Raw genomic sequence first — 21,148 nt, 5'->3', positions numbered from 1 at the left:
CCATCACAGCCTCCTCCCAGTGGCAACTCTGGAAAAGGTGTAGAAACCCTCCCCCACGCCCCCACCGCCACCGAAGGGGGAGGGGGAGGAGCTCATGGGCACCGCACCCGGGCCCAGCTTTGGAGAACGTCCTCAGGCAAAGAGATGCAGGTAGGGCAGGATGAGAGCAAATCAAGTGAGGAGGCTTGGGCACACATTTTAAAAAGGTGCTCGATCTTAGGGTCAGGCAAATGCAGGGTCAACAGCTGAGAGGGGGGCACCTCTTTGAATGTTGCATGCTGGGTGCCTTGCCCATCTTCTCCTTCTCGGCCCTGGAGGCTGGTACTGCCAGCTGGTGGTACCACACAGGGAAGCGGTGAGGACACAGCGTGTGAGTGGGATGCTGACAGAATCTTCTGCAGCCCCAGTGATGGAGTTCCAATCCCCTCATTGTTTTTCCTCGTTGTGGCCTGGAATCCTGCCTTCTCAACTGCAGCTCTCCGAGGGGATAGGACTGTTCTTTTCCTCTCTCCCCGCTGTGTCCCATCTCTCTGCTCTTTTCAGTATCCTCTGCCTTATTGGAAGACATTACTGGGACATTGTTCCAAGTGTCACCTTGATCCAGCCTTCCTTCATCCATCCTGTCTGCGTGTTCTCTGGTTTGTTTGGGAAGCCAGAAGGGAGAGACCCATGGCTCAAGTCCTTTGGGAACTTGCGGTGAGTCCGTGCTTTCCAACACTCAGTTCCTATTTACTAAGCACCAACCATATGCCACGTTTGGGGACATGGAAGTACAAGACAGTCAGGGACCTGCTGTCACAGAGCAGGAGAGAGAGGTAGGCAGTCAACAGATAGTCATGCAAATGCCTCTCATATCACAATGATGACGAGGGCTAAGAAGACACATTATGCTCTTGGTCGTGGGATCATGACCAAATTCAGAAGGTCAGAATTCCCCGAGGAAGTGATGATTGAACTAAGAACCTAAAGAAAACATAGAATTTATAGAACAAAGAGAACAGGGCAGGGCATTTTGAGAGATCAGAATGTGCAAAGGTCCTGTGGCATAGATAGGCATGGAAAGCTCAAGGGACTGAAAAAAGGCCAGTGTGGCTTAATTGAGGAGGGCATTATGGAGAGGACACAGTGGGAAACGAGACTGGAGAGGTGGCTGAGAGACTTTGGATAAGGCATGTTTAAGAATGAAGAGAAGCCATTTGAAGGGTCTTCAGTAGGAAGATGACGTGATCCAATTCATGTTTTGAGGCGGGCCCTCCAGCTTCTGTCAGCGATCAGCTAGGTAGAAAGTGGGGAGCCAAGATAGCTGTGGAGCAACCAGAAAGCAGACTGGCCAGAGGCCAGGTGAGAGACAATGACTGATAGCTTGGGCAAAGGTGCTGAGAGCAGAGGTGAGCAGTAGGGTCTAGAGAGACATATATTTTGGCTTGGCTTCTCACGCTCAGCCTCCACAGGCTTTTGCCTGGACACCTGGCCCAGCCTGGATATCCTTGTCTCTCAGGGAGGCAGGGCCTCTTCACTGTGCTCTAGTCATTTATTTGTTCTTATCTGTACAGCAGCTCCAGGAGGAAGATACCATCATGCCCATTTTATAGAGTGAAGACTAAGGCTTAGCGTGATTACACAGGTCTCACAGCCTATACTTTAGTGACCTATCTGAACTTACAATGTGATGGGGGGAACAGACAAGTGACCAGATAGTTTAAGGAACAGTCCTCGAGCAGAGGATGGTCAGGGCAAGCAGCTATCAGAATGGGAACACCTGGAATGAGACCGAGTGTCCCAGTGTCCAGCACAGGGCGTAGAGGAGGCACACACGTCATCCGTCTTAAGACACATTTCCTGATGGTTTGAATATCTCTTTCCAACACTCCCCTTGCAAGAAATCTTGCTGTCTGCGTTACTCTCTTCCGAAAGAGAAATCATAAATGTTTTCTGATTAGTCGACCATTCATAGCTCATTTCTGAATCAGCACAGGAAATGGCTAAGCTGAAACGTCTGCCTCTTTCTTTCTTTCCAAACTGCCTGTATATCTTAGGCTTTCTTCCTTCATGCTTTTCCTTAGGCAATGTCTAGACAGTTAAACAAAACAAAACACTGAGCAGCGCTAGAAATAATTTGTTATTCACGATCTTTTTTTGTTGTTGTTGTTGTTTTTCTTCTTCGTCTTCTTCTTTTTTTTTTTGGCTGAACTGGGTTACTCTGAGAGCTGAGACCAAGGAATGTTATTTACCCAACTGGTGAGATGTCCCAAGGTGCAGGTTGGCTGCACTGCGGCAGACAAAGTGTGTTGTTGACGCCTGTTCTAATGGGAACCTGTGCTCAGCATTTTGCATGATGTGACGCTGTCTTGTCTGTAGCACGATGCTTTGAAGGCCATACTCATGAATATTCGGCAGTGACGATACGTGTGTGACCGGTGCATGGTATTTAGTTATATGGCACTCTCTTTCCCTCCGTCACCCCAGAACTCAATATTGAGCACCCGTCACACACCAGTATTATTAGTGGCTTTGTTCAGGCCAGGTAATCCCTTGCTGGGACCTCTGCCATAGCCTCCTGACTGGTCCCCCTGCCTCGAGCCTCTCCCAATCTAACCACCCTCCCAGCCAGCTGTCTTAGAGATCTTTCCAAAAGGGACATCTGATGGTGCCTCCGTCCCCAACCTGGCTTATTCTGTGACCTCACAAGTGCATTCAGTGAGTTCTGGTTGAAACATGGTGGACTGAAATATCCACACTGCTTCTCCGTGACTCTGAGAAAGTGGACTCTATGGCTAAGAGAAGTAACAGTGTCAGACATGGTGCCAAGGGTTTCAGGTACCTTTTGGCAACGATCCTATCTTTACTATTCCCATCATTTGAAAGGTGAGGAAAGGGGAGCTTCGAGAGTTCAGGTAACGTGCCCAGGGCCCCCCAGCTGGGATAGAAGCTCTGGCGGTTTGACTGCAGAGGGGTCCAACTCTGTAGCACTGCCCTCATCTGGCTGCCTGCAGGGAATGCTAATGCTCATTGCTGAGCAAAAGGCGTCCTTCCATCACGGTCCCTAGCTCTGCACAAAACCTGCTTTCCTCCGACAGGCTCCGGGCCAGCCAACGCCTGTGCCCATGCAGGCCCTGAGTGGCAAGGTCTCACCTGGGAGCCTCTGCCCCACTAGCAGTGGGGTCTGGCAGAACTCGTGATGCCTCAAACCGTGTCTCTGGTGTGACCAAGTAGCCTTGGGCTCCTCTGAGCCCTGCGCTGGCCGTTTCCTAAACCTTCAGGCGTAGGCCAGAACTTCTGGCTCCTTCTGAGCATCCATCCTTGCTCAGGACTCTGCCTTCCTAGCGTTGCATTATTCTCTTGCTAGAGGGTCCTCAGCGCCTCCCTCATGGGCTGGACCTTCCTCCCCACCCCAAGACACTGCCGAGGTGGTACACTGCGTTAGAGGGTCTGCTGGGAATGCAGAAGGGTTCCTTTTGGCTGGGCTTCCTCCCCGACCTGAGGAATTCTTGGGTGGGCCATGCCAGGTAAGACGCAGCGTTCAGAGGCTTCCTGGATCTACTCTGCTTGGACCCAGCTCCCCACCTGCCCCCTGTGCCTGTGCCCCCCATGTTTTGTCATCCAGGCCGGGTATTATGGGGAAATAAAGCTCCCAGCTTGGGATATCGACCCAAAGTAGGAAACATCAAGGATTGTTTAATAACAAATTCTAGGTAAATAATATAACAGTAAGAGCTTTGTTTCCTCTTTTCCCCGAAGCTTGGTGCACCCCCAGAAGGGTACTTACAGGATATGATGTTTCCATATCGGTTCTTGTTGCGGTTTTCATCCTCTTTGGCTGTGTCCCACGAAGCTGTCTGCCCCTCCGGTAAGGCCTAGAAAGAAAGGACAGAGTGGTAAGAATGGTCTGAGACATGTGCTCTGTCCTGGTGAAGATGAGCCAGCAGAGGACATGATATCCGCTGTGATGTCACTTAGCATAAAGGGCTGAGTGTTCTTGGATGGGGCCTGGGGGAACACAGCCTCGCCCCACCATGGCCCTATTTACTCCTCCATTGGCTCAAATGCTATCGATGTCATCTGTGTATCATGAGCCCAAATCTGGTCCAGTAGGGGAGTCATTAGTTCATTCATTCATTCATTCATTGATTCATTTATTCATTCATTCATTCACTCCACAGATATTCATCGACTCCCTAATATGTGTCTGGCACTATTCTAAGTACTCAGGAAACAGAGAAATTGATAAAGTCCACCTTGAACTTCTAGTCGACTGGGAGATGTAGAAAATGAATAAGAAAGCATATATAATGATTTTAGATAGTGGAAAGTGCTATGAAGAAAAACAAAGCAGGGTAAAGGGACAGTGATAGACGATGAGAATTATTTCAGGTTACAGTCTGGGAGGGCTTCTCTAAGAAGGTCACATTTAAGCTAATTCCTTAACGATGTGAAAAAGCCACACATACCAAGAAATGTAGCAAGCACCTTCCAGGTGGAGGGCACAGTACATGCAAAGATGGTGATGAAACGAGCACATTCAAGGAGGAGACAGTAGTTTTAGAAGCATCTGGAGAGGCCGGGAGATTTCAGATTAGATGAGGTGTTGCAGTCACTGGTCACCAGTTGGGCGTTATTTTAAGCGTGATGGGAAACCATCGGAGTGTTTGGAGCAGGGGAGTTCTCTGATCTGATCTATGTTTTACAAAGCACGTTCTGCCTCACGTATGGAATACAGGCGCTCGGAGGCCCAGGAAAGTGCTCCTTTTCCAGAGAGAGGGCTTGTCTCTCCTTCTTCTCTCCCTCTTCCTTGTCTTCCTGCTCCTCTTCTTGCTCCTCATTATAAATGACCATCACCTGCCTCCCTCTTGCCACCAGCACAGGCCATCTGCCGACTGCAAATGTGTCTTGCTTTTGCATGTAGCTCTTAGAACTTTGCTTCCGGACCCTGGTCTCATCCTCCTACCCCAGCCAGGTAGGTCGAGCAGCTTCAGGCAATGTACCAGGTCGACGTGTTTCTGGCTCTTGCAAGGGTGGGCTGCGCTTGTCTCCGTGGTTGCACTGGACTTCTCAGTGTTTAAGCTGATATTTTGGGGGTGGATTTTCTACCTGAAACCCTCTGTGATAAAAGCCAACTGTCCATCCAATTATATCCACCCCAAAGGGGTGTGAAGCTAAGAACAGGGCACTCCGAATGTTCTCATATTAATTTTTCTTCGAAAAAAAAAAAAAGTCTGTTGAGTACCTACTATGTGCCAGGGTTCAGGTTACAGTTCGCTTAAGGTTTTGTTGTGGTTGCACATTAGAATCATCTGAGGAAACTTTAAAACTCCCAAAGCCCTGGCCCCACCCCAGACCAATTAAATCAGGCTCTCTGGGGATGGGACACAGGCACCAGCAGTGTTTTAAGCTTCCTGAGAGATTCTAACGGGCAGCCATGCTTCTTGCAAATAGTGAATTTACCTGGATAAATACTTTCCCACGAGTCTCCTCACTGGTTTCTCTGGCTTTGGATTTGTCCCCTCCAATCCATTCTCCACTGTAACCAGAGAGATCTTTCTAAAACGTGAATAGGACCCAGTTACTTCCCTTGCCATTGTCCTCAGGATAAATTCTAAAGTCTTTAATATAAGGTCCTTAATGGCTTCACCCCACCTGCCCATGCAGCTTCATTTCTTGCCCTTATGTTAATATTCCAATGATAAGGAACTAAATGCAATGCTACAGACAACTTCAGGTGTTTCAGACTTCTGAGACTGATTTTATACATGCTGTACTCTCTACCTGAAATTCTCTTCCACCTGAGTCTACCTGGTAAACTCCTACATATCCTTCAAAACCCAGTTCAAGCATCTTCTCTTTTGTGAAACCTTCCCCACTCACCCTCCCACCCCTCCCATGGCATCCCCAGCGAATCAGTCACTTCTATTATTAGATGGACTTTTCTACATCTAACACTTTGAATGTCTTGTCTTCCAACTTGGTCATGGACTACTCGCAGGAAAGGGTAGTATCTTATTTATGTCTCTACCTCCAGAACCCAATACTGATTTTGTACTTTATATGTGCTTGAATCACCCCTTTTGAATAAGTGAGTAGATAGATAGATGGATGAATAAATTAGTGGGTGAGGTGGCTTCAGTACTTACAGAAGGGGAAAATCCTGGACTTAAAATGCCAATGGTTAAAGACAAAGGGAGAATCTTAAAAGCAGCCAAAAAAAAGCACTTAGTTACCTACAAGGGAGCTCCCGTAAGACTATTAGATAATCTCAAAAGAAACTTTGCAGGTCAGAAGGGATTGGCAGGAAATATTCAAAGTGATGAAAAGCAAGGACCTACAGCCAAGCTTACTCTATCCAACAAAGCTATTATTTAGAATTGAAGAACAGATAAAGAGCTTCCCAGACAAGAAAAAGCTAAAGGAGTTCATTACCACCAAACCAGAATTACGAGGAATCTTTGAGGGACTTCTTTCAGACAAAAGACCAAATATACATATATATGTATGTATATATATGTGTGTGTATATACACATATATACATATATATGAGTAATAAATGGCAATAACTACATATCTATCAACAATTACTTTCAATGTAAATGGATTAAATGCTCAATCAAAAGATAGGGTGGCTGCATGGATAAGAAAACAAGACCCTTACATATGCCGTCTACAAGAGACTCACTTCAGATTGAAAGACACACAGACTGAAAGTTAAGGGATACAAAAAGTTATTTCATGAAAACAGAAAAAAAAAAAAGCTGTGGTAGCAATACTTACACCAGACAAAACAGACATTAAAACAAAGCCTATAACAAGCGACCAAGAAGGATCCAGTATTTCCCCTTCAGGGTGTTTATCCAAAGAAACCCAAAATGCTACCTGAGGTGACATGTGTATCCATATGTTCATTGCAGCATTGTTTACAATGGCCAAGCTGTGGAGGCAGCCTGGGTGTCCCTCGATGGATGAATGGATAAAGAGAGGTGGTACATAAGTACAATAGAATAGTGTTTGGCCAAGGAAGGGAATGGGTTCTTGCCATCTGTGGCTGCATGGATGGACTGGGAAGGTACTGTGCTGAGTGGAGTGTCAGACAGAGAAAGACAGGTGCAATGTGATTTCACTTATATGTGGAATCTAAAGAACAAAATAAACAAACAAAACAGAAACACACTCATAGATTCAGAGAACATTTTGATGGTTGCCAGATGGGAGGAGTGTTCAGAGTGTGGGTGAAAAAGGGGAAGGGATTAAGGAGTACAAATTGGTTGTTACACAGCAGTCATGGGCTGTAGGGTAAAGCATAAGGAATCTAGTCAACAATATTGTAAGAATTATGTATGGTGTCAGATGGGAACTAGATTTATTGAGATGATAGATGGGAGGGGGTTGGGGGCAGGATGGAAAAGGTGAAGGCATTAATTAAGAAGTACAAATTGGTAGTTACAAAATAGTCATGGGAATGTAAAGTACAGCATAGAGAATATAGTTAATAATATGGTAATAACTATGTATGGTGCCAGGTGGGTACTAGACTAGTCAGGGGGTCACTTCTTAAATTATATAAATGTCTAACCAGTATGCTGTGCCCCTGAAAGTGATATAAAATAATATTGAATGTCAACTGTAATTGGAAAATGTAAAGAAAGCGGGGGAGCGGGAGGAGGGGAGAAAGGTGAAGGGGAATAAGAGGTTCAGATTTCCAAGTAAAAAACAAATAAGCCATGGGGATGTAACGTACAGCATGGGGAATATCGTCAATAACATTGTGATAGCCTGGTACAGTGTCAGATGGTGGCTGGACTCATCATGGTGATCACGTCTTTAGGTAAATAAATGACAGACAACATTGTGTATACCTGAAACTAACGTAATATTGTATGTTAGCTATATTTTAGTAAAAACCTTTTAAAAAAATACCTACCTACCTACCTACCTACCTACATACATAAACTGAAAAAATGAAAAAGAAAATCATCTGGTTGTGTTCCCATCCACAATGGCCTTTTAGGCAGCTGCTAAGCTGATCCACAGCATGTGCTACTTGGATACCCTCAGTGACAGAGAGCTCACTACCCCACAAAGTTTCCTGTCACACTGTTGGCCGGACCCTCTGGACAGATGTCTGTTTACTCTGCCTCCATGTACTTTGCCTTTGCCCTGCTCCATGGGGCCCCACAGAAGAAACATGCACCCTTTGTACTGTGACACCGCAGAGATTTGAAGCAAGTCCCTGTCCACCCCAGAGTCCTTACATAGCACAGGTTGGGAGGCCGCTCAACATCCAGGCTGTGCCCTTCAGGAGGCAGGTGTCTTTTGGAAACTCGTAAACTAAACGAAGCAGTTGTGACGAATGCCACCTTTCTGTGGGAAGCCTGCCACAGCCCTGGGAGTCTCTGTCTCCCCCTGGCGGGCACTGACGGGCATATGCCTGGGGCTGTGCAGATAGACGGTGGCAGAAGCAGACAGGGATAGGCCTAACAGAGCTGCCAGCCCAGGGCTGAGTGATAATGACCCCCTAATCGGCAGACTTTGATCACACATCTATTTCCCCTTTTAGGGAGTTGCAATCTAATAGGGAATAATCTCCTGAAGGGAAAAAAGTCTGAGGGGGTAAAAGTATGAAAGAGAGACTTATCTCTGTCTTCAAAGTGAGCCAGCCGAGGGGCATTATTTTTACATTAGTGGCTAGTTACAGTAGATTGACCAGGGAATGGTGCCAGTCATTAGCAGCTAATCACATTCCTTTGAAACCCCAAATTGCCATCTTATTATATCCACCCATTATCAGTCTCCGCTTTCCTTTTCTCATTCTTTTCTCCTCCGCGTTGAGCTCTGTTGTCACATTCTTCTCTGAGTGTGGTAAACGTTTCCTACTCTTCAACAGGGCTGGTTTTCTAAGGCAATCTTTCTTTTTTTTTTTTTTGTCCTAAAAGCTCCATTTGGGGATGTCCTCATCCCTGGAGGTCTGAGCTGAGGTATTCACAGAATCCTCAAAAGTCAGATCTGGAAGGTTCTTTTGAGAAAATGATTGCCTCATTTTACAGGTCAGGAAAGTGAGGTCCAGATACAGGAAACGACCGGGTGAATAATGTGTACTAAATGAGTCTGCCTTTCCTCTCTCCCTTCCTTCCTTCCACAGTGGCCACCGGGTGCTGGGCACTGCGCTAGGTCCTAGAAATAATAGCACGAGACATGGCACGTGATCATGTGGAACTCTGTCCTCGTTGTGGGGAAGTGTAGACACCAAAGAAAGAAACAAGATAACTGTTTATAACGATCGCTATGAAGGCAATAAACAGGGTGTTGGGATACACAGAGGCTGGAGACAAGGGACTGCTTTAGAAAGGGTGGACAGGGCAGGACTCTTTGAAAAGGTGACATCCGAGAAGGACAAAAGCAGCCCCTGACTTCTGGGAGCTGGCGTGGCCCTCACAGCTGGACCTTGGAGTTCTCCTGTTGAACACAAACCATTTCACAGAACGCCATCACACAAGGGTCCTCTGAGATCAGGATGGAGCAAGACAGAAACATGACCATTCCGTGGTCATATTTAAACAAAACTATGAACTTTGTCCAAGCCAAAAAAAAAAAAAAACCACCCACAAAAGTCCAAAAACCCCCCTCCCCCGTATCCTGGCTATGATGAGTGACTGCTGCTTCTTTGCTAGTCACAGCTTTCGCCTCTATCTCCCTTCTTCTAGTTAAGATTTATTAAGGTCCCAACCATACTGCTTCCTACTGGTGTCCAACCCAGAACAAAGCCCCACGCCACCAGCACAGCCTGTATCTTGTGAGTCCCTTCACACATCCTCTTCCTGAGAGGTTCCTAACCCAGGTCGCTCCACTCCAGCTGTGTTCCCCCAGGTCTCTCGTCGACAGATCTGAGCTGAAAACTAAGGGATGAGCAGAATCCGGCCATGGCAAGAGCTGGGGAAAGCAGGTTCCAGGCTGAGGGACAGCACGAGCTGAGGCCCTGAGATGGAGCAAGCTTGGTATGTCCTAGAACTTGAAGAGAAACTCTACAGATCAGAGAGAGTCAGAGCGAGAGAACGACATTATGTGAGTGTGGAGGGGTGGCGCTCAGGGGACATCTTGTGGGCCACAGCCACGAGTGTGAGTTTTATTCTAAGTCAGTGGGACCGCTTTGGACATTCTTTGAGACAGGGAAGCTGAGCCAGTGCCAGCATCATAACAAGTGACTAAGAGCACGTGTCTCTTGAACCCTCCCTTCATCCTTGTTGACAGGCTTCACAGACTTTACGATAACGTTGTCATCTGGAGCCGGCCCCAGACTAACTCTCCCTTTGGTTGCAAGCCACCCACCTACCCATCTATCCACCCTTCTAGCCACAGAGTTCAGGCACCCCGGAGCCAGTGGGGGCTCAAACCACATGACCACAACCAGAGGCTTTTCATGCCTGCCTGTGCTGAGTCAGTCCACAGGACTGTGCAACCTACCTCAGTTTCCCGACTTAGTGCTTTAATTTCCTGCTGGAACTGAGAATTGCCCCTGAGGCATGCTTGGCCACTTCCTTCTCCTACCTGTTGGTTTGGCTCTACTGAGATATGAGGGTCCTCTCTGAAGTTTGCCATCCCTCTTTGGACCCTCACTTTTCTTTGCACTTAAGATTCTTCGGGTTATAACCGAAATAGTGTGATGTCTCATCAGAACACAGAGCTTCCAAGAGCAGCTCACCTCCAATCCAAGGCTAAGGGCATCCTGGTTCTTTTAATTTACCTGTTCACCCACTATCCTCAGTGGATTCTGTCAGGCATGCTGCCCCCTCCCTCCCGCTGGCTTGATTGTATCCCTGGAGCTAATTGGATATGATATGCCCTGGGGTGCAGCAAAACCAGGCCCAGGGAACGCTGACCAGGCAGTTCCTGGCTGATGCTTCAGGGCACAGCCAAGGGTCTGCTTCCTCCACGATCAGTCCAGGCTGCCATGATTTCCCTGTGCCTCTGCCCACCACTGTACTCGCCTGGAGCAGGGAAGATTTCAGTCTTCACCTCGGAGGCGCCATTTTTATCTGGGTCTTTCGTCCACTTGTCAAAAAATACCTCTTGCCCACTAACTGTGTGTAAGAGTCAAGGACAAGGCAGGGCTTTGCAAAAGGCAAACAGAGTGAATATTTTTACTGCAAATCATTTTACCATTCCAACTGACTTTTCTGAAAACTAAGTCAATAATACACCCTTCCGGTTAGGGGTGGGGGAAGGGTTTGCCTACACAGAGGCAGCACGGGGGGGATTTTTTTGCTGATGGAACTCTCATATATCCTGATTGTGTTGGAGTTTACAGGATTCTATGCATTTGTTAAAAGCCATACAACTGTATATCTTCCTCCCCCAAATGAATTTTACAATATGTAAACGAAAAAAATAATATCCCCCACAAAGTTCTGGGATGAACAGCAATGACCCGAGATAACGTCTGTAGGCACCTAGTATAATGCTTGGTGCATAGTAGGTGTTCAGAGGCGCTTCCATCCCACTCTTTGCCAAGAATATGATATTGAGCCTTCTAGAATTTACTCTCCACTTCCCTCAGTTTATTGTCACAAGACCAAAGGAGGGGGCTCCCGGCAACAGCCATTTTGGTTTGTCTTGGATCCAAGGGGCTCCCGGAATGTAGGACTTTTGTTTAAAACTGGGACTATCCTGGGAAAACTGGGACAAGTTGCTCACCTTAGGTAGAGGTAAGACGTAGTATTCAGGGAGTGAGAAAGAGTTTCATGAGCCTGTTGGAAGCGCCTAAGGTCTGGTCTCAATTGGGGTCCACGGATTCAGGAAACCCCTGTTCCGTGGAGACCATGGTTGGCTGGGAGACGGCAAGGGCCACCATGGATGGCTGTACAGGTTGTGTATAACACAAGAGCATCAAATCTAAGGGAGAACCATGCCTCTGGTAGTCATGATAGATTTCTGTATATATTATGAACATTTTTTGGGAGGTGACTGTCATGTATTTTGAGACAGGCATACCTTTTGCTATTTCACTCTAAGGTGCTGTATGAGTTAGCGGTGGCCCTGGCAGACGGCAAACTTTCAACAGATGCCTCCTTCTGTGCTGAAAAGCACATGCCTTAAGAATTATAAATGTGGATGGAGAAGACAGGAGAGGATGACTAATGGCATCTACTGAGAGTGGCACCAAGAGAGCAAATATTAGTGTGTACCATGTCACTAAATAGAAGGTAATGGATGAGTTCTGCTGGGGAAGCTAAGTAGAAAATCAGATTGCAGCAAGATGTAGGTATTTGTCTGTGACAGGATCTTTGATCAAGGCAGAATAATTGAGTGCGCGTCTGCATGTAGAGTCACAAAGCACCCTTGAGAAGGGCTTATTAAAAGCTACACAATTTTAAATGACAAAGTTTAGGCCATTGGTTCTCAAACTTTGTGATCGGGTTCCAAATTTCCTAGGGAATTTGGTAAAAGGCAGTGATCTGGGTCCTACCCACGTCCATAAGCCCGTGTCTTGGTGTTCTTTACTAATTCTCCAGCTGACACCGACACACATCACAGTTTGAGAACCACAGTCTTAGGCAGTAAGGTAAATTAAAAACAGCAAATACCTGGCGGAAGACAACATAAAATGTAAAGGCAGATCCTTGGTGTACCTATAGAGCCTGCCCAAGGATGTGAGGGTCTTTTGGTGTTGGTGTCTTCTTGTAAGAAATACTGCCTTCTTCCCCCCCCTGCCCCCCCCCCCCCACCGTATGGAACTATCTTAATCACAAAGTTTTTCACCAGCAATTTGCAATTGGGTTAAATTAGTATTTAGTATTTATATAACTATTTCACAGATGCTTCAGAGAAGAAAGATGAGTAAGACCTCATACCTACCTTTTGGAAGCCTAAAGTTTTATGGGGAAGCTCACACTGGGTTAACTGTGTTCCTCCCAGCTCTGAGCCTATGATCTGGGGGACTCCTGCCTGCACTTCCAAGCTACAGACTTCCGGCCCCCTCCGTACATTGTCTCCATTTCATGCAAGAGTTTCTGGGTGGCTGTCTCTGGGTCAACACTCTTCCCTAACCTTGAAATCAGGTAAGAGTTAAGAGGTGGTCTGTCTAAGGCTGTGCCTATTACCTTGTTAATTCTGCTTAGGAAAATTGCGCAAGGAGTATAACATTCCTATGTGTCTCCACAACTAGTTGCCCTTCAATTTCTCTTTTCACAGGCAGGCATCTTGGTTTCCCGGCTTGCAGCCTTTCAATTCTTTTATGTTTCTAAGCCTCTGAACACGTGCTTTTCCTCTATCCAGCCTTCTTCTACTTTTTTTTTTTTCAATTCAGTGTCTCATCTTTTGCAAAGCTTCTGATTGATCTTGGCAGCAATAACTGACGAAAGCAAAAATAAACACCACCACCAACACCCATGTACACCCTGGGCCTCCCTTACTCATGTGTCTACAAAGCTTTTTAACCTGAGTTCTGTTATGTAATTTCATGGTGTGGGAAGACTATGAGCTCCCTTTAAAGAAGGGTCTTTATTTTCTTTATTTAGCTTTCTAACTGTCTCCAGTGCCCTCAAACCGTGCAAGGGACACAGTAGGTACTCAAGAAGTATTTCTGGCCAAATGAAGAAGAAACCTGTACTGTCAGGGGTCCGTGCTATGCAGCCAGACGTTTCACAGAAGATGAATCAGGGACCCAGAGACGGAAGAGTCTCATCCAAGACCATCCAGCATGTGGGAGCAGATTGAAAACCAGGCCTTGACTGTCAGTCAAGGGATTTTTCTACGGTACCACCTGAAAGTTGCCCACTTGGTTGGGGAGGATTCCTGTATTACACACCGAAAATCCTGTTTTGCTGGGTTACAAAGAGAATTCTAAGTGGAAACATACAAATACGCTCAGAGGAAAAGACTGAGTTAACAGTCTCTCCTACGTGAACTCTCCTGCTAGAAAACCTTCCAAGTCTGAAGCCACCGGGGTTGCTGATGTCTTTTGGCCACCCCCCTGGAAATGGCCCATTTCTCCTTACTGTAGTCCATGGGGAGTACGCCCCGCATGACACCCCGCACGACAAGAAGGTGGAGTCCAAGTCTTCCTGCTGTGGTCATTAGGAGTCCCCAGAGTTGAGGAACAACCATGGTTTTCCCTTTTATGATTTGGGCATCTGCCACGAAGTCCCTATGCCTTTAACCAGGATCACTCTCACCTGCAGATTGGGGAGCTGGACCAGACTCTCTCTGGGGTCCCCTACAGTGAGGTGTTCTGTGATCTTGTTACCAACTGAGGAGAGAAAAAGTTGTGGGAGAAGCAGAAGGTCTACTCTGCCTCTGGAGATAGCTCTGGGCAGAGGAAGGGGCACCTGGAATGGCCTGACACATCCATCTCCATGGTTACACGCCACGAGGAGGCTGCCTGCCCACCATCATCACCCACAGATGGCCGAGAGGAAGATGGAAACACTGGCCTCTCCCCACAAAGCCATGCGCACAGCATATCCACCCCGAGCTGGACAATGAACAAATGTTTGCTCTTCTTTAGGCTGCAGCACGCTCCACCCGGCTGTTCCTTGTTGCTTAATAGTCTTAATGGAACTGTACTAAGCAGATACCTTCTGGTTACCCTACTGCACTTGTTCCACCCATGAGGATGACAGGCGGCCTGCATTGCACTGGCATTCAGAGGAGCTCCTTCCTTCTCTCTAGCTCTTCATGTTCCTTGTCCTCCCCAAATCTGCTTGTCTTCTGAGCATGAAGATGGTTAGAGTCACACCTTCTGACCACCTTCTGTTCACGTTGGCTGGCACGCTTAGGGTTTTCATTTTGGGGCAGGTGGGAGAACTGGAGCTGGAGAAAGGAGAGGAAGGAAGGCTCCACCATCCAAGATCCCATGCAGAAGCCTCCCGACTGTAACGTGGCTGTGTCCCGTAGGCAGGGTGGGTTTCTGCAGCCATCGTATACTTCCGTGGGCATCAGATGTGACCAGCAGCAAGTACAAGTACAGCTGGTACGGTGTGGGGTCTGTGGGCACAAGCAGGGCACCCACTGGGGACTGTGGATCTTTCTAGACCAGTGTCTCTCAACCTTAAAAGTACATTGTAGTCACCTGGAGAGATTAGAAAATACAGATCTCTGGATCCCATCCCCCAGGGAATCTGGTTTAATTGGTCTAGAGGATGGCTTGGGCACTGGTGTTTTTATAACTTCCTCCAGGTAACGCGAATACTCGGCCAGGACTGAATACCTCTAAGAGCCAAATCTGCATGGCACGTGCAGTTAATTAGGCCTCCTTGAGTTCTTAGGAGTCCAAGGTCCCTGGTCAATCAGAGCTGCTAGGACTTGAGATGTAACCACGGGGATGGTAGCCCCAGAAAATTGGGTCCAGTGGGACTATTGGTAGGAGGGAGAGCCAGCTGGCCTGCATACTGGTTCCTACATAGACACTCAAAATATCATGAACAGAAGTGCTCTTTGGATCGTTTTTTTTGACCAACCCCCTCACCTTCAGTGCATAAATATGTAAATGGGGGCTCCCGAAGGGGGAGTGACCTCCCCAAGGTTACCCAGATACGTAATGAAAGAGACAGGACTTGAATCCCGGCATTTTGACTCTCACTTCAGAATGTAATGACCCATACATGACTTCAAGTCGCCGAGCTTAAAATATATGTTGAGAGACTCAAGTTTTTCAGGTCAAAGAGAACGAGCTGATTTTACGGCTCTTCATGAGATAATGTGTGTGGGCTTGTCTGGGCTCTGGGCCCAGTCTCCTGGTTCAGGCAATTCCGTCTTTTTTTCCTTGAATTATTGTTCCAGCGACCTCCCTGCCTCTGCTCTCTCTGCTCTGATCAATGCCAGATAGTTACATCTAAAATGCAAATCCAGCTTAAAAAATCCTGCTCCTTTCAATGTCTCCCCTTGGCCCTTGGAATAAAATCCAAATTTCTTAGCCTGACACATATCCCGTTGCCTGCACCCCAAACCTACCCCTACTCACCATTTGAGCCCCATGCCCCCCTCCCCCATAGTTTATGTACCAAACTGCTTCTGGGTCTAGTAACTCAACTTCCTGTGCCCACCTCCATGCCACAGCTTGTTCTAGTCCATCTGCCTAGAACAACCTTCCCGGCTTTTATTTGGTTCTTCCCATGTCTCAAGCCTTGGATTGGGCTTTGTGTCTCCCAGAAAGCCCCTGGCCGTCTCTTCAGGCCAGGCTTAATGCACCCTACCCCCAAGGACATGTCTCTCTTGGGACATTTTGCCAAGATATTGAAATGATGAGTTTATATCCTGTCTGTAAGAACAGGCTCTAGGTTCCTCAGAATGCAAGGGCCCTGTCCACCTCATCTCCCTACTTCTTATAGCCTCGTACAATGCCTGGTCTATGGAAAGTGCCCCAACGTCTTAGTTGAAGTTGCTCGAAGTTCAGTCCTTGGTCCTTGTCTCTTTCTATGCTCATTTGCTTGGTGACTTTGAACAGGCTTGTGGGTTTACTAGCATCTGTATGTCAATGAGGCATTGACCAAATTCCAGACTCATATCCACCTACCCACTTTCCATCTCTACTAAGATGCCTAATAGACATCTCAAACTCAGTTCCAAATGAAACTCACAGTTGCCCCATTGCCCCACATCTGGCCTACCTACAGCTTTCTCATCTCCGTGGGTGGCAACTCCATCCTTCCAGTGGCTTAGAGTCAACTTGAATTGCTTTTTCTCACATGCCACACCTAATGTGTTAGAAAATCCTGTGGGCTCTATGTTTAAAATATATTTAGAATCCAGCCACTTCTCACCACCTCCCCGGCCTCATTCTGGCTTGAGTCGCCGCTGTCTCTCACCTGGTTCCTGCTGTGGCCTCTGAACTGGTCTCCCGGATTTTACTCTTGCCTTCTTATGTCAAGTCTCAACATACTAGCTAGAATGAGTCTTCCAAAACAACATCAGATAATTATCGCTTGTCTTCTCAAAATTCTGCCGTGGCTTTTGTCATGCAGAGTGTCATGCGGGGTCTCTAGTCCCGCTCCCCGCCTAAGAATGCAGGACATGGTGAGGCCAAAAAGGAACATGCACAGAGCCACAGATAGGGGAGTCATACCACTATAGTCTCACTGGAATCTGGGTTAGAGACATAGGAGGCAGGAGCCACACGATCTGCAAGCTGCTTTCCACTTGTCTCTGCCAACCCACCTCACTTGCTAACTGCAATCCACCTCTCTGCAATCTGCAATCCACACCACGCCACACCACGCCACACACTACCACCACGCTAAGCTTAGCCATGGCAGTTATATCAGTGGCTAATGGCTAACCGGTAACAGCCGATGGCCAACTAGTCACAGCTGATGGCCATCTACTACCTGAGCCAGCACCTTTCCACATGAGGCCAAGAGCCTGGAACTGCTCTCTGGGGCTCTGTCCCCACACTTTCCATTTCATTCAGAGTAAAAGCCAAAGTCCTTATAATGGTTTAGAAGGCACTGTATACTCAGTTCCCCTCCCCCATTTTATTTCTCTAGTATCTTCTAATACTTTTACTCCTTGCTCACTTTACTTATGCCACCCTTGGCCTCGTCGTACATGCCAGATATATTATCCCCTTGATCTGGAACTCTCTTCCTCCAGATATCTTCCACCATGTCTCCGCTCAAATCTCACCTCCTAATTAAGGACTGTCCTTCTATTCCACTTAATACTGGAGCCTCCTTCACATCCTGGAATGCATGTCCCTGGAATGCACCATCTCCCTTCGTCGCTGTGCTTTCTTTTCCCGTGGTCCTTGTGGAAGATAGTATCATCCCAAAATTGTATTTTCTAATATCTCCCGCTCTGTGTTCTCCTTTAGAATCTTGCAGTGGTCCCTCCTTCCACCAGGAGATGGAATCTAATTTACCTTCCCTAGAACATAGGCAATTAGTGATTGCTTACAACCACTGGATGGTGGTAGGAATGATGTTGTGTGATGTCACACAACATCTAGGTCACAAATCTAGGTCACATGGGCGATGCGCTTTCCACCTTCTTAGCTAGGAGGCTCATCTTTGAAGCTATGAACTGCCATGTAAGAAGTCCAATTCTCCTGAGGCTACCCTACTGTGAAGAAGCCCAGGACACCTGTAGGTGTTCCAGCTGACAATCCAGCTGAGGTCCCAGCTGACAGCCTGCATCCACTACTAGACATGTGATTGACATGTTCAGATGCTTTCAGCCCCCGCCCTTAGGGCCTTCCAGTCAAGCCTTGAGACATACACCATGGATCACGGACTATCCCTGTCGCGCCCTCAGCGAGCACACAAAAAATTTGGTTGTTTTATGTCCCTAAGATTTGGGGTAGCTTGTCACACAGCAAACGGTATTTTTCCCTAGCATACTCCATGGTGTACTAACATAGTACATGAAATAAGTGATTGTAAAACAACTTAATTATTTTTAAGCCTATTGCTTATTTCCTGTTTTCCCTGGTAGAACACAAGCTTCATGAGGGCATGGATCTCTATCTCTGTGGTTCACTGTCATGTCTAAAATATCTAGAACACTCTTGGAAATAGTAAATACTCAGTAAAAATTTAATGAGCAATTTTGTAAGTGACTGTACCACTGAATGGAACTTTAGAAGACACCACTTGCTGTAACTGAGAGGTCCCTTATATGTCAACTTGTCAAACCCACTCATTTATATGAAAAATCTGAGGGGGTAGGGGAATGGCAGGCAAGAAACAGAGTACATAGCATGTTGGTCTGAGAGTAAGGTTGGAGACCCAGGAGTCTTACGTTTTATAGGATGGCTTTGTGACTCTTATGCTCGGTAGGTAGACTTCAGACATCACAGGAGCTTTGATGATCAAAGCAACATCCAGCTATAGTCTAAGAAAGTGAACTAGCACATTGTGGAAAGACTCCTATTAAGTAACGCTTTCCAATTAACCTCCAGTTAATCAGGAAATGCTGTTAACAAGAAGCTAAGCATGCCAGCTAACTGATGAATATAATTTGGACTAATTGAGGTCAAGGCTAGTCTAGTTAGTGATATTTCTGGTTGAGGTCCAAATAATGGAACAACGTGTGTAATTTCCTTCCTCATTATAAAAGCAGTTTATTTCCATGCCACGAAGTTTGGAAAACAAACAAACAAGCATTGTATCAATGTTCAAATTCCTCACCTTTACCATTGTCTTGTAGTTATGGAAGAGTGCTAGAGACTGAATATTTGTCTGTATGATTGTGTCCCACTAAAATTTATATGTTGAAACTTAATCCCTAATGTAATGGTGTTAGGAGGTGGGGCCTTTGGGAGGTGCTTAGGTCATGAGGGTAGAGCCCTCATGAATGGAATTAGTGCCCTTTATAAAAGGGATCCCACAGAGATCCCTCATTCTTTCCACCAAGTGAGGACACAGAGAGAAGATGGGTGTCTATGAACCAGGAAGGAGGCTCTCACCAGACACTGAACCTGCTGAAGCCTTGATCTTAGACTTCCCTGCTTCTAGAACTGTGGGAAACATATTTTTGTTGTTTATTAAAAGAAAGAAAGGAAGGAAAGGAAAGGAAAGAAAAGGAAAGGAAAGGAAAGGAAAGGAAAGGAAAGGAAAGGAAAGGAAAGGAAAAGAAAGAAAGAAAGAAAGAAAGAAAGAAAGAAAGAAAAAGAAAATGCAAAAAGGCACTCTTTTTTGTTTAAATCAACCACACAGGGATGGATGCTTTTAAAAGAGATCTCATTCAGAAAGCAAATTGTACCAAAGTAGCCAAATGTGTTTGTGTTTTCACATTTTAGATTGCAGGTTATTAGAACAGTGTTTCTCAGGCTTTGATTACTTGTCACCCTTTTTTGATAAGTCACATATATCCCTTAATGCTATTTGAAACTTAAAAACAAATTAAATATTATGACTGCCATATTAAACCGTCATGATATTGAATATGCCTTAACAAACAGCACACCCTCTCCTGACTTCGCTCGACAAACATCTATGTAGGTATGTATAAGCACATACACATACACACTTTAAGGGGTTGGAATCATTCAGCCAACCCCCCTAGGAAATAAGGCCCAGGCATGGGAGGTGATGAGACTATCTCCTTCAACTCTTACCCCAAAATTTGTAGATTGAGCATACGAAAAAATGCTGTTTTACTTAAACCAAATTTGAAATTAACTGCTGGTTCTCCTGAGCTGGTAATTACTCACCTCCATTGGCATAAATGTTTTTGTTCTCGTAACTGTGTCAAACATGCCGCATGCCACCATGTTTTACACTCTCATAAAGTTTTAAGACCAGACTGGCCCCTAGAAATCTCCTTATCCAAACTCTTCACTCAACGAAGGAAACAATTTTGAAACTTAGGTAGCAAAATGATATGCTACCATCCAACAGTTAGTTGTACAGGCATCCAGCTATCTGGACCCCGAGTTTAGCACAATTTTATGACCTCACTTAGCTTCTGAAATAATTGCTTCGTAAGCTCTTTCTCAGAATATAGCCTGAGAAATAAACCTCGTCTGCATTATTGAGAATTCCAAATGCGTATAGTCTGCGTCAATGCGTTTTCACTGTACACAGTGAAACTGAACCGAGCATATTTGGGGCATGGGCTACGTGTGGAAAAGAAAAAAAAACACACACAAGCCACAGAAAAACTAGTTCATATCACTCAGAGCCTGGCACGCAGTAGATGGCTCTACAGATATTTTGGGGAGGAAGGAAGGGAGAGGGAGAGAGGGGAAAGGAAAAGTGAAACAAGAAAATTGTCAAAGCTGGCTGCAGCTGGATTCCAACCTATGTGAGGAGGGTGGCAGAATCCGTCTGGGGCAGCAAGACAACATCTTAAAGAGTTTTCTCTTCTGTTTTATTTCACTTTTGTTTGTTTGTAAAAGGTGAGGCCTAATGGGCAAAGTCTGAAACGGATGGAGTGAGACAAAGAAAGCGAAATTGTTCTGCATAGTAAAGGGAGGGGAGAGTGGGAGGTCTTTTCCTGGCTGCTGGAAAAATAAAAATAAAAAAAGGAAGTTTTGAGGACACTGGAAAAGAACTTTTGGGAAGGGCAATGGATGTAGAGACCTGTGAGGAGACCACAACCTTAGGACGACTGGTATTTAGGCGCTTCCTGTACTTTGCTGCAAACTCTTAGTTATCCCCCAAACCTCGTGTTGTCAACCGCCATTCACAGATCCTTTGTGTTAGAGGGGCTTTGGGGAGGGAGGAA

The 21,148-nt window shown here is 46.2% G+C and overlaps 1 protein-coding gene across 18 annotated transcripts in view; it reads right to left on the bottom strand.

The window, feature by feature from the left end:
* The window catches only part of PTPRT (protein tyrosine phosphatase receptor type T), a 965,600-nt gene that overhangs the window by 61,592 nt on the left and 882,860 nt on the right, over positions 1-21,148 (bottom strand). For 11 of the 18 annotated variants that reach the window (XM_081034732.1, XM_081034735.1, XM_081034733.1 and 8 more), the window contains one exon: positions 3,767-3,854. In XM_081034732.1, the coding sequence (XP_080890858.1) occupies positions 3,767-3,854 (88 nt within the window). Of the gene's footprint in view, positions 1-3,766; positions 3,855-5,442; positions 5,539-21,148 lie in introns of all 18 variants that reach the window. The other 7 variants (XM_081034722.1, XM_081034718.1, XM_081034731.1 and 4 more) reach the window with 1 other exon arrangement.

This window comes from Rhinolophus hipposideros (assembly GCF_964194185.1).
Source record: "Rhinolophus hipposideros genome assembly, chromosome: 22".
NCBI classification, from domain to species: Eukaryota; Metazoa; Chordata; class Mammalia; order Chiroptera; family Rhinolophidae; genus Rhinolophus; species Rhinolophus hipposideros.
This window is presented reverse-complemented; position numbering and strand designations above follow the sequence as displayed.